General features: G+C 39.3%; 1 protein-coding gene across 1 annotated transcript; it reads left to right on the forward strand.

Moving 5' to 3' along the window:
• The first annotated feature begins 3,555 nt into the window (after positions 1–3,555).
• Positions 3,556–13,808, forward strand: LOC106090162 (endoplasmic reticulum metallopeptidase 1). The gene is made up of 10 exons (XM_013256262.2): positions 3,556–4,252; positions 4,360–4,444; positions 8,494–8,769; positions 8,840–9,229; positions 12,233–12,413; positions 12,601–12,785; positions 12,845–12,988; positions 13,046–13,251; positions 13,305–13,590; positions 13,641–13,808. Exons 1-10 carry the CDS (start codon positions 3,567–3,569, stop codon positions 13,806–13,808), a joined length of 2,607 nt encoding a protein of 868 aa, XP_013111716.2. The 5' UTR covers positions 3,556–3,566.
• The last annotated feature ends 14 nt before the right edge of the window (positions 13,809–13,822 follow it).

Here is a 13,822-nt window from a genome sequence, read left to right on the forward strand (position 1 = left end):
TAACATAATTAAATCTAACGGTCCAGGAAGTGCATCAGCAACCATCTACATGTGGAATTCTTTTAGGCGTGGCAATTCATTATCAAAAATACCATTAGATTATTGATTTGGTGTTAGGCATGCAATCAATGGATTTCGAGTGGTCGATCAGTGTAAACATTCAAAAGAAGCTTATATATTTTTTTAATGAATTGGGTGTCGCAAATATCGAAAAGGTAAAATTTTTAGTTAATTTAATGAAATTAAAATTCTAATGATAGAATTTAGCCATAAAACCAAATGACATTAAAGTTTTTTTTTTTTTTTGTTTTCTTAATCTGTGTTAATTTATTGAAGCGAAGGGCTATTCATGTACAATAGTTTGATTCCAATCAGACTTGTTCATTTGTACTTTGAACAAATCAAAGTAAATTCAACAAACAGAAAAATCAGATCAAGCACGTGCTTTGAAATTGAGCGTCCAGTTCAGCAGATTCATTCACAGGCTCCTTACCAAAACAAGCGTGTGAGTTGTTCGATTGGAACCTAGTGCTTCAATCAATTCGTTTTTCGTGTTGAATAGACACAAGTGATTGTGCACATGATTGATTTTACTCGTTTTTCAAAACAGATGATCACGCCTACACAATCATACTCGTTGCAGCTGTCTGATGTGTACCGAGTTTAATTGTGAACGGTTCAGATTTAGATGTAGTTCCCAGATATATTTAAGTACGAAATTGACTAAACTGCAATATGTCGGCCACGAAATTTTCTCTTGTGACTCTGGAGATCAATGGTGAATTTATATATATGTATGTAACACGCTTTGCAGGCGCATTAAACAATCGATCTTTTCGTCTGATTTTAATCAATACTGCAATTATTGTATGATTTGTTGATTGGAGCAAATGTTTCGTTTATGAAATCAAAGATGAATTTAGTAGAAGTCAATGAAGATTTAGATAAATAGTTTCCATATATATGTACGTAATTCCCGATTTTTCATTTTGTGGTCTTTGCTAGTCCATTTCTTAACCGATCTTTTCATAATTTTGCACAGATTATTCGTTAGTCCGTAAGTTATTAACTGCCGAAACAATCAATTCTTAAGGTGCTGATGTTCCTGGTAAACCCGAAACACTTACGACAAAGTTAGGCAAAGAGTCGAATTACTTTATTATTTGGTCGAAAATATTATTTAATTATTTTGGTCGAAAAGATCATTGCTATCCTCTTTAGAAAAATGTTTTCTGGAAATGCCATTAGCTCTTCTTCTGCGTCCTCCTGAGACTTGAGCATATTTTTCGGTATCGTATAGGTCCATCTCATTATTTACTAACTTGAGCAAAAATTTTGTTTTCATTCTCTCCCTCAATGCTGTGTTGAGTTCTCCGACTGACGGTTCAACGTCATTTGCTGATACAATATCGCCTTGTACTTTACCGAGAATTCGCTTCGCTACTCTTTCATTTTCTACAACAAAATCTTGTTTAAAAAATCAGTCTTTTAAACACAAATTATAATTTCATGTTCCTTTCATGTTCCAAAATTAACCACATTTTTAAAAAAGTTTGCCAAAAAAATCAAAAAATTATCGCACTTTAGATGTAAGAGCGTGCTAAGTTCGGCCGGGCCGAATCTTTTATACCCTTCACCATGGATCGCATTTGTCGAGTTCTATGCGCGGTATCTCTTTTTAGGCAAACAAGGAATATTGAATAAAAACTGTTATCCTATTGGAGCCATATCAAGTTATAGTCCGATTCGGACCATTAATGAATGTCGAATATTGTAGAAGTCATTGTGTAATATTTCAGTTCATTCGGATCAGAATTACGCCTTGCAGGGGTATAAGAAGCAAAATCGGGAGATAGGTTTATATGGGAGGTGTATCAAGCTATATCGATGATCGATTCAGACCATATTAGACACGTATGTTGAAAGTCATGAGAGAAGCCGTTGTACAAAATTTCTGCCAAATCGGATGAGAATTGCGTCCTCTAGAGGCTCAAAAAGTCAAGATCCCAGATCGGTTTATATGACAGCTATCTCAAAACATAGACCGATTTGAACCATACTTAGCGCAGTTATTGGAAGTGATGGCAAAACACCACGTGCAAAATGTAAGTCAAATCTGATGAGAATTGCGCCCTCTAGAGGCTCAAGAAGTCAAGACCCCAGATCGGTTTATATGGCAGCTATATCAGGTTATGTACCGATTTGCGCCATACTTAGCACAGTTATTGGAAGACATAACAAAACACCTCTTGCAAAATTTCAGCCAAGCCGGATGAGAATTGGGCGCTCTATTGGCTCAAGAAGTCAAAATCCAAGATCGGTTTATATGACAGCTATACCATATTATGAACGGATTTGAATCGTACTTAGCGCAGTAGTTGGATGTGATACCAAAACACTACGTGCAAAATGTAAGCCAAATCGGATGAGAATTGCGCCCTCTAGAGGCTCAAGAAGTCAAGACCCAAGATCGTTTTATATGGCAGCTATATAAAAACGTGGACCGATATGGCCTATTTACAATCCCAACCGACCTACACTAATAAGAAGTATTCTTGCAAATTTTCAAGCGGCTAGCTTTACTCCATCGAAAGTTAGCGTGCTTTCGACAGAAGGACGGGCGGACGGACAGACGGACGGACATGGCTAGTTCGACTTAAAATCTCATAACGATCAAGAATATATATACTTTATGGGGCCTTAGACGAATATTTCGAGGAGTTACAAACAGAATAACGAAATTAGTATAAAAAGGTCGAAATTTTCCAAAAAAAAGCGAGAGTTTTTTACGAAATGTGAATTTGTCGGGATAATCGCGCCAAAAGCGAGACAGATGGTCACTTTAAGTATTCTACAAGTAATCTTTCGCACGCAGACAGGCGGTGATACTGGTGGCCGGAGCGACAGTCATGGCTAAATTTAAGTAGAAAATTATTCTAGTTCTATTAGTCTAAGGAGGTTACAACAAATTGCCTAATTTAAAATAATTTACTACAATTTGGGGTGTAGATTATAATAATTCCGTTTAACAAGAAATAGTAGATTAAACTCCTTAAAATAGAAAATAGATTGGAGCGATTTTTTAATGGTGCACAGTGAAGCAAAATATGTTTGATACTCGTCCAATTTGCCAACTAGTTTTCACATCGAGAATATGAGAGTGAGAGAGAATATTTCTAAACATGGGGAGATTAGCTATGGTGGCTGTTCACAAACCACTTGGATAATTCATAGTCCATTGTGGGCGCAACGGTTTATTTGTATAGCTGCGACTAAAGCCATTAAAAGTCAATATTTTCCCTTCAAACATACTCCGAAACACCGTCCGCATTATCGAGTTGTCTTACTTTAAGTCATATCACCATTAGCCAACCCACCCCACCCCAGAAAGAGAAAGATTATTATTTCGGCTCACATTTCCAAATCAACATGTAGTCCTCTAATCGCTCGTTTATACGTTTTTTTATTGCACATAATTGTTGTTGAAGATAACATCTGTAGCTACACTTTAAACTGGCCGTTTAGTTTGGTTTATGGTGACCACCTGAAAAGAGGTTCCGCTGACAATGGCATTCCAAAGTTTCGATGTGAATTCGGATCTGAAGGGACCTGATGATAAATCAAAGAAAATAAACTGGTATTGGGCACCGGCTTTCTGCGCCTTTTGGTTTTTACTCTTCTATGTGACAGTGATTCCAAGTTTCTTCTCTTATCCGGAGACTCTACGCATATCTGATGAGAAGGCTCATCCCGATGAATTTATAGGAGAGAGAGCGCAGCTGCAACTACTGGGCTTGTCTTCCATTGGCGTTAAACTAACCGGCTCTGTGGAGAATGAGGTATACGCAGTGAGATTTTTACTAAATGAAATTGAAAAGATCAAATCAGCATCTCGACAAGATTTGTACGACATAGAAGTAGATGTGCAACATTCGTCGGGTGACTTTTGGATTTGGGGCTTGGCCACTTCCTACCACAACGTTACAAACATTATTGTCAAGTTGTCGCCCAAGAAATTGACAAGTGAATCGTATTTGCTGGTGAATTCTCATTTCGATTCTGAAGTGGGTTCTCCGGCGGCGGCCGATGCAGGTGTGATGATTGTGGTTATATTGGAGGTTCTACGAGTGATTTCTATCTCTGAAAATGAGTTGAAGAATCCAATCGTCTTCCTGTTGAATGGTGCCGAGGAGAGTAATTTTTTGGCAGCGCACGGATTCATTACCCAACACAAATGGGCAACCAACTGCAAGTAAGTATTTGTTTGAAAAACTCAAAGTTGAAAAGGTGATAAAAAATGTTTGGTTCGAACTCACTGGAAAAAAACATACGTAAAAGCTAATAACGATCCATTTTCAGAGCTCTAATTAATTTAGATTCAACTGGTTCCGGGGGAAAAGAAGTGCTTTTTCAAACGGGACCTAATCATCCTTGGTTGGTTAAGGTATGTGCACACAGAAAAAATTAAAAACTAGGTTCAATTAAGAAGTTCGTACATTCAATTGAAACAAGTAAAAAGGCGTTTAGTTCGGCCGGTCCGAACTTTGGATACCCACCACCTCGGGTATATACGTAAACCACCTTTCGTCAAAATGCTGTGAAAAATGCATACCTTATGCCCCATAGCAGCTATATCGAAATATGTTCCGATTTGGACCAAACATTAATAAGTACAAGTCATTTTTCAATTGTGTATAGCAAAATGTCGGTCTTTTTAGTAGCTATATGGAAAAAATAAACCGATATGAAACATATACGACACGGATGTCGAAATGCCTAACATAATTCACTATGTTAAATTTCAGTAAAATCGGATTATTAATGCGTCTTTTATGAGGCCAAGACTTCGAGAGATCGGTCTATATGTCAGTTATATCCAATTCTGGACCGATCTGAGCCAAATTGAAGAAGAATATCGAAGGGCCCAATACAACTCACTGTCCCAAATTTCGGTGACATCGGACAATAAATGCGCCTTTTATGGGCCCAAAACTTTAAATGGAGAAATCGATATATAAGGCAAAAATGCAAATGCAATGCAAATTTGCCCATGAACATTCAATTAAGGAACAGGGGCAAATTTCTCAGGGGCAAAGGGACCTTCTTTTTGTAGCCGAGTCCGAACGGCGTGCCTCAGTGCGACACCTCTTTTGAGGAGAAGTTTTTACATGGCATAGTACCTCATGAATGTCGCCAGCATTAGGAGGGTATAACAACCGCTGAAAATTTTATGATGGTCTCGCCAGGATTTGAACCCAGGTGTTCAGCGTCATAGGCGGACATGCAAACCTCTGCGCTACGGTGGCCTCTATGGCAGCAATATGCAAATCTTGATCGATCTAGGCCAAATTGCAGAAATATGTCGAGGGGATTAACTTAACTCACTGTCCCAAATTTTGGCGACATCGGACAATAAATGCGCCTTTTATGGGCGCAAGACCCTAAATCGGCGGATCGGTCTATATGACAACTATATCCTTGATATAGCCCCCAAGATCCGATCAAGAATATATATACTCTGTAGGTTCGGAAATGGTATTTTGATGTGTTGCCAACGCAATGACCCACCGCACCATCCTTCGGTGTGGTGCGGTGGGTATAAAAATAGAACACATATGTAAATGTGTGTCTCAGTGGATGTTTATTATCGCCACTGAATGCATACTTTCCACAACCTTTTTTCTTTAAATTTAGATACAAAAGGCCAAACCAGTCATGTTCACATTAGTAGAGCAATAACAAGAAATGTGAGCTAGCTCAGCCACATTTCGAAATGTATGCCAATGGATGTATCAGGTAGCTTCTTTACAGCAATATTCCATAAATTAAAATCATTGCAGCAGACAAAAACTGCTGTTGTGCCAAACATTTTTTCTGTTTTGAATAACAAATTTGGTTGAGTGTATGTTCGATTTTCCATTTTTATATCCTCCACCATAGGATGGGGGTATACTAATTTCGCCATTCTGTTTGTAACTACTCGAAATATTCGTCTGAGACCCCATACTTTACAACTTACAACTTTCGAAGGAGTAAAGCTAGCCGCTTGAAATTTTGCACAAATACTTCTTACAAGTGCAGGTCGGTTGGGGTTGTAAATGTGCCATATTGGTCCATGTTTTGACGTGTTTTGTTATGACATCCAACAACTGTGCCAAGTATGGTTCAAATCGGTCAATTATTTAATATAGCTGCCATATAAACCGATCTTGAATCTTGAATTTTTGAGCCACTAGAGGGCGTAATTATTATCCGATTGGAATGAAATTTTGCACGACATGTTTTGTTATGACATCCAACAACTGTGCCAAGTATGGTTCAAATCGGTTCATAACCTAATATAGCTGCCATATGAACCGATCTTGCGTCTTGACTTCTTGGGCCTCTAGAGGGCGCAATTCTTATCCAATTGGAATGAAATTTTGCACGTCGTGTTTCGTTATGACTTCCAACAGCTGTGCTAAGTTAGGTTCAAATCGGTCAACAACCTGATATAGCTGTCATATAAACCGATCTGGGGACTTGACTTCTTGAGCTTTTAGAGGGCGCAATCCCCATCCGATTTGGCTGAAATTTTGCATGACGTATTTTATTATGACTTTAAACTACTGTGCCAAATAAGGTTCAAATCGGTTCATAACCTGATATAGCTCCCATATAAACCGATCTGGGATTTTGACTTTTTGAGCCTCTAGAGGTCGCAATTATTACCGATTTGCCTGAAATTTTGTACGACGAATCCTCTCGTGACCACCAACATACGTGTTTATTGTGGTCTGAATCGGTCTTTAATCTCATACAGCTCCCATACAAATCGATCTCTCTATTTTACTTCTTGAGCCCCCAAAGGGCGCAATTCTTTTTCGGATTGGCTGATATTTTACACAGGTCTTCAACATATGATTTAATTGTGGTCCGAACCGGACCATATCTTGATATCGCTCTAATAGCAGAGTAAATCTTTTCTTATATCCTTTTTTGCCTAAGAAGAGATGCGGGGAAAAGAACTCGACAAATGCGATCCATGGTGGAGGGTATATAAGATTCGGCCCGGCCGAACTTAGCACGCTTTTACTTGTTTCTGTTATATTGACACACTTCTGGCAATATCACCCATTTTGGATTGTCAGTTGGTTTTTGACAGATAAAAAGGTTAGTCTTGTGTTCTTCGATATTTTTTTTTTACTATTCGAAGAAATGGATCAAAGAAACTTTATTAAGTTTTGTACACTTCGGAACGATTGAAAAAAACGGGAAAAAATTGGGAAAAAAATATCTGAGGGGATTACTTTGAAAGGGACAAGATAGCAATTGATGAATAAATAAATATTTTTCGAAAAAAGGCGGTTATTTTTTGATCAGACAGTCCGAGTTAAGGACGTGGTCGACGAACGCGCATGTAGAACTGTGGTAAAGCGCAAGGGTTGCGATCGTGAGAAGATCAGGCTTTTACTGAAAGGAAGTAACAAGGAGGTCAGTATAGCTTTCGGTATCACGCACGGGACACATTGGACTACGAGCTCACCTATTGCAAATAGGTGCGACAAGTGATAGCATGTGTGCGGCATGTGGGTAAGATGATGAGACGTTGGAGCATTTCCTATGCCATTGCCGGGTACTTAGGTGGGGATACAATGCCAGACATGGACCAGCTTAAGGGCGTGGTATAAAAAACAAATAAAGATTTTGGGTTAGCACGGAATTCCTAAATTAGATTTTCTTTTTCGAGATAACTTTTTAGTATTTAGATCGCGCACAACAAGCCGATTACTGGCTTAGGTGTATGTCCTAGTGGTATGGGATGGATTAATATCAGCAACCTCTTTTCAACCTAACCTTATCTAACCTACAAATGGAAGGACGATGTTAGTATAACATTAAAGGGGACAATATAGTTATTGATAAAATGAAATAAATACTTGTAAATAAAATTGAAAATAACGGTTATATCGAAATACTTCCTCATTTGCGTAAAATTGTCATTTGATCAAACTCTTGAGATAATCGAAAATTCGATAAACAGGCCATAAGTGCAAATGCGGAGAATACGGAAATATGTTTTAACCGAGAAGATTTGCTATTGTTAACTATGGTCGAGACTCCCACTCTTTCTTGAATAAATCCTAGCCCAACCTTGAATTCTTACGATGTCTGGTAGTTGGTGCAACTGTTTTTTTAACCTACCGAACTATTTGGTGTATCTTCTAAATAATTTCTGATTTTCTGGTCTTATCGGTCCGTTTGACAGGCCCTGCACCATTGAAGATGCTCTACAATTGAGCGTACAATCAAATACCCCGTGGCTTAGGATTTAAAAGTGGATAAACATTTTTTTTTTTTTTTGAAAATGTAGACCTATCGATAAAAGTTATCAACTCTTCAATGTTTCTATAAATATGCCAAGCCCTAAGAATTTTCTAATATCCTTCGACGTTTAGTGACAAAGATTTTATTTAGGTGTATGTGTATGTTTTTTTTTTTTTAATATTTCAGCACTACATAAAATCGGCTAAACACCCCTTTGCCACCACCTTGGCAGAGGAACTGTTTCAAAATAATTTCGTGCCATCCGATACAGACTTTCGAATTTTTCGCGATTATGGCGGCGTTCCGGGTCTCGACATGGCACATGCTCTAAACGGTTACATTTACCATACTAAATATGATACATTTCACAACTTGGAGAGGGGTACCTATCAGACGACTGGAGATAATGTATTGGCTTTGGTTTGGGCCCTAGCAAATGCCGATGAGTTGACCAATCCAGAGGTAAATAGGACGGCAAGGAGCTAGCGCTTAAGATTTCTTAAGAGTTTTATACTTTTGAATTGTACTTTAGGATCATGCTGAAGGACATGTGGTGTTCTACGATTTCCTGGGTTGGTTCATGGTAGCCTACACGGAGACAATTGGTATTATTGTGAATGTATGCGTTTCTTGTTGCGCCATTATTTTTATATTCCTGTCGGTGTTTCTCATGTCCGCATTGGGTGATAAGGATCAAGCGAAACCGGTTTATATGCAATTCTTCACTATTATTGGCGTTCAATTACTCACAGTAGCAGTGGCTGTGGGCTTGACGATATTGATTGCAATTATTGTCGAAGCTCTAAACATTACTCAGTCATGGTACACCCAAACATGGATAATATTCGGTCTCTATTTTTGTCCAATGTTTTTCGTTTTGGCCATAGTCCCTGGATTTTATATTAAATGGCGAAAAAATGAGGTAAGTACAATCAATAGATTAATAATTTGTGACGATGTATTTGAAGTGGTGAGTTTGGATTGTGAAGTACACTTGTGATCTCCAACACCCACACCAAGTAAGGGTCCGATCGGTCCATAAAGCAGAATGCGGAACTTCTTTACAATACGAGAAACATAATGTAAAAATAAGCCTAGACCACTTCGCTATTGCATGAAGAGTTTCCTGAAGTATATCTCTTAGAGTGTTGGAAAACTTTCCCCTGTCAATAGCCACGTCATCAGCATATGCGACCACTTTTACACCTTTTTCTTACAGATCCACAGATGCCAATCCTGCCGTAATGGATTAATAAACTTCCTTACGGTAGAGTTGATGCCTAGAAACTCTAACCCATTCATGACTGACGTCGGTTTTACGTTATTGAAAGCAACTTCAATGTCAAGAAATGCTACCATTGTACAGTCCTCAACTGCGAGAGAACGATAAAACGATAATCAGAGAAACTGTGGTCATCCAACCATCCCAGCCGCATATTCTTCCACTTATATCTTCCGATACAAAGGTAATATCTAGTACCTCCTGCCTGTTCCTGTTAATAAATGTCGGTCTATCCCCTTTATTGCAAATCGACAGATTACCTTAAAATATATTCGATAAGCAGCTAACCCCTCTCGTTGACAACCGAACTTTCCCATAACTGGTGATGTGCATTAGCATCACTTCCTTCAATGAGGATCTCTTTCATTGCAGAAGCGGCTTCAACAGCAACTTAAGGCTTGAAGGTGGCATCTCTGAATAGGGGAGCCAGCCAGTAATAGCTACTACTGAATCTTCAGTGCTTAGCGACGGAAGAAGACAAACATTTAGACTATTCTTTGCAAGAATGCAGGCTCTGTGTCTCCCATTGCCCGTACCCTTGAGTAGTTTAAATACCGATATCTTAGTCCACGAACCATTCCTCCACACAACCCTGTCATCAGGAGGACCTTTAGTGCCGCCAAAGCGGCCTTACATTGGTGGAGATTTATCTGCAGAAGTCTGACCATAGTTATGATTCAGAACTTTTACCACTGTTGCGTTAGCCTCGTCGTCTGATTCCGCAAGGAGTTCATCCTCACAAGATAAGTTAGATCTTGTCGTGATGAGCTTCCGTACGCATCCAGGGCCAGGTGAGAAAACAGTGGAACCACTGCCCCTCAGAACGCTGGACACTTGCGGGGTGGCTGAAGGTGAAATTCAGCAAAAGGTTATGACAAAAAGGAGTTTTATTGGAGAAGGTTTTTAAACGACTGACTTGGATACATACAAAATTCAAAACATGTGATTAAATCAATATTATAGATCAACGTGTTTACAAACAAGTATTTAATTGTGAATTTTAACAGACGAATCCTCCTTAGATGCTTCACTAGCAGCTGCTGTCGAAGTATTTTCCGAGTCCCGTGCTTCCCCGCTGGCGCACACTTCAGTGACCATCAGCGTCATCCAATCTACCAATATTCAAGTCGGTGGTTGAAAGATTGGGATTACATTTTCTTAGTCTTCCTAGTATGTATTCAGGATGTGAGGGAATCCTTGGTACCCAAGCTTGCGCCATTGGCGGAGAAGGATCTCCTATCCAGTGCTGCGCCTGGCCAGATCTCGCCAACCTTCTTTGGGGGGCAACGATACATCTCAATTAAGCGTTGATCCCCGAAGACAATTAGTTTGTATCGGCCCCGAAACCAGCCTGCATTGTCACAAACTGGAGGAGACCCAGGAAATTCCGCAAGAACATTGGAGTATACTGATGACAGTCTATTTACTATCCCACTCCAATTATTCCTGGGTATGCAGCCCTGTTCTTCTCCATTGTCAACAATTGCCATTACCAAGCTGTCCCTAGCGACATTAGCAAAGGTTCTTGGACCCATCGCCCTAGTTCTTTTAGGCATGGGATGCCTTCCTTATTTGATTGAACAAAAACATTGTAATATCAAACGAGGAAACACAAATTTACATGCGATTGAATGTACAATAGAACAAATAAAAGCATTATTCGATCTAATAGTTAACGCTATTTGATTTGAATTTGGACAAACAAAATGTGTCTAATCTGAATACAAAATCAAGAATGTACGAATTTGACATATTTTGGGCGAAAATAATAAAACAAGCTGGGTCAAATATTTGACTAATCTGAACGTACCTTATATCCTGATTTCGAACACTCTAAATTCCTTCCCAGAATTTCTTTTGCGGCTATCGTTATGGCATAGAGCTCTGCCTGAAAGGACATACAATCGTCCAGCAGTCTCACGTACATACCGGAGTATAGAACTAAATGCAGTCCCTGTCCCCATCTTGGAGCTACCTCAACTCCTACAGACCAAGAATTGATGCCGACGTGCAATATGTATGTCCCGATTGTAACCACGATACACGTCACCAGTTTAACTGCCCAACCAGACCCACCCGACTCGGACCCAGATCCCTGTGGACGCACCCCATCTTAGTCGCAGAGTTCCTGGGTCTTGACACTCAACAGAATCAAGCAGACGAAAGGTAGAACACAACAAGCTGATACAACAACAATCGATATACCATACTCTCCTCTTTCGGTTGGAAAGACGTCTCGACTTCTCGCACCACTTCGCGAAGGGCTGTCTTCGCCGACCTGCCCTTGAGGAATGCATGTTGTGTCCTTAGGGCATGTCTGGAGTTCTTCGACGTATGACCCCCCTCCCTCACCTTCGAGTCTGACAATGAAATTGTTTTGTTTGAAATGTCAAATGCTACTATTTTGGAATGAGCATAATTGCTTGTTTACATTTACGATACATTTATTCTACATTTACAGTACATTAACGAGAGCATATCCATTATTTTATATGCCAAAAATAATGGTATGAACTTACCAAGTTTTTGCTGGGTAGAAGCAATACATCGACGGATTTGGCTTCTTGAAACTAATGTTCATGTTAGAATTCATTTCATCTTATAGATGAAATATAATATATTTTCTTTTTGTTATCTTTTCAGAATACAATGCGGCTGAACGATATTATCGCCTGTTTTATGCATGCCCACTGTCTGATATTGGCCATTATTTGTATTATTATGACGGGGCTGGGCATACGATCGGCGTTCTTTGTCATGATTGCAGTGTTTTTCTACACGATATCATTGATTCTGAATATGGTGGTTTTCAGATTCACAAAAAGTTTGTAATTTTTTTTTTTGTATATTTGATGCTGTCATGGACAAATGAATATATAGACTCCTCAATGTGGGTTTAACAACGTCTAAAAGTCAAATAAAGAATTAGATTAAATAGGCATAGATACATTCATTGGTCCATGATACTATACTATATGCAGTTTAATCGATAGGCATGTTGTATTTTACAGAAGATTGTTACTTCGTCATACACTTCTTGTGTGAAGTGATGCCTTTTTGGTTCTATACCTACATGGCATATGTGTTTTTGACATTCTTCATTCCAATGCAGGGCCGAGATGGCCCCACTAGCAGACCCGAGCTCTTACTCTCAATGTTCACAGTTCTATGCACACTGCATTTTGGGGGTTTTATTGTGAGTACTGTGTATGTGTTATGCCAATGTGTATTCGTCTAACTGGTTAAACCTTGCAGCTACCAACCTTGAATAAATTCCGCAAATCGAAGACTATTTCTTCCATGTTCGCCGTTATATGCGTTGCGTTCATCATCATTGCTGCGACGCCGGCTGGATTCCCTTTCACCAAGGACGTCACACCGCAAAGGTTCTATGTTTTGGTAATGTTCATTTCTCTAATCGCCGGTCTTAAGTAACGAATTTGTCTCCCTTTGAAGCACACGGAACGCATCTTTCACGACTATGCTGGATCGGTAGTTAAGAACGATACTGGCTTTTATGTTCAACCAGAGGACACTAGACCAACTAGTTTGGACGACTCTACATTGAAGAACGCATTGCCACAATCTTGGATTGATGAAGAATGTGCAACGGAAATGTTGTGTGGCTTGCCGTTGTTCAGTATGCGTTGGCGAAAATGGAAGTAAGGAAGATAAATTATAAGATTTATTCAAGATTTATTTATGTCTTCAATAGAGATTCAATGAAATGGGTTACAGCAGGAGGACCTAACCTAGTGAAACCCACTGATCTCAAGCTGATTTCCAAAACATATACCAACGAGACGCATCTTATATATTCCTTTTCCTTGAGAGCTGCCGATCGGGTGATTATAAACATTGAACCGCACGATAAAAATAAAGTGGTGGACTGGTCCTTTAATAGAGGCATGTTGGATGAACCTGGCTATGAACCTCCATATTCCGCATATCACTTGCAGTCTATGGATGACTCCCCATTCCAATTTTGGATACAAATAGAGGTACGAGAACTCTGCGAATTTTATCTCAATAACCATTGTTTTTTCTGCAGAGGGAAACGCCCACCCTAGAAGGACCTCATTTTCGTATAGGCATTGGAGCACATTTTCTCTATCACACGCATACCTATACACAAGAATATAAGGACTTTCTAGCATCATTTCCGGAATGGGCATATCCAACGCACTGGACTGCATCCTATGAATGTTGGCATTTTTGATTAATGATACAAAA

Source organism: Stomoxys calcitrans, chromosome 5 (genome assembly GCF_963082655.1).
Source record: "Stomoxys calcitrans chromosome 5, idStoCalc2.1, whole genome shotgun sequence".
In the NCBI taxonomy this organism is placed as follows: domain Eukaryota; kingdom Metazoa; phylum Arthropoda; class Insecta; order Diptera; family Muscidae; genus Stomoxys; species Stomoxys calcitrans.

What these genes read in the sequence shown, in the direction of transcription:
- LOC106090162 (XM_013256262.2), top strand. Translation starts at nt 3,567, where the DNA reads ATGGCATTCCAAAGTTTCGATGTGAATTCGGATCTGAAGGGACCTGAT. An exon ending in TTAAATGGCGAAAAAATGAG is followed by an intron (nt 9,230 to 12,232) that starts GTAAGTACAATC and finishes TTATCTTTTCAG; the next exon opens with AATACAATGCGGCTGAACGA. An exon ending in ATGCGTTGGCGAAAATGGAA is followed by an intron (nt 13,252 to 13,304) that starts GTAAGGAAGATA and finishes TGTCTTCAATAG; the next exon opens with AGATTCAATGAAATGGGTTA.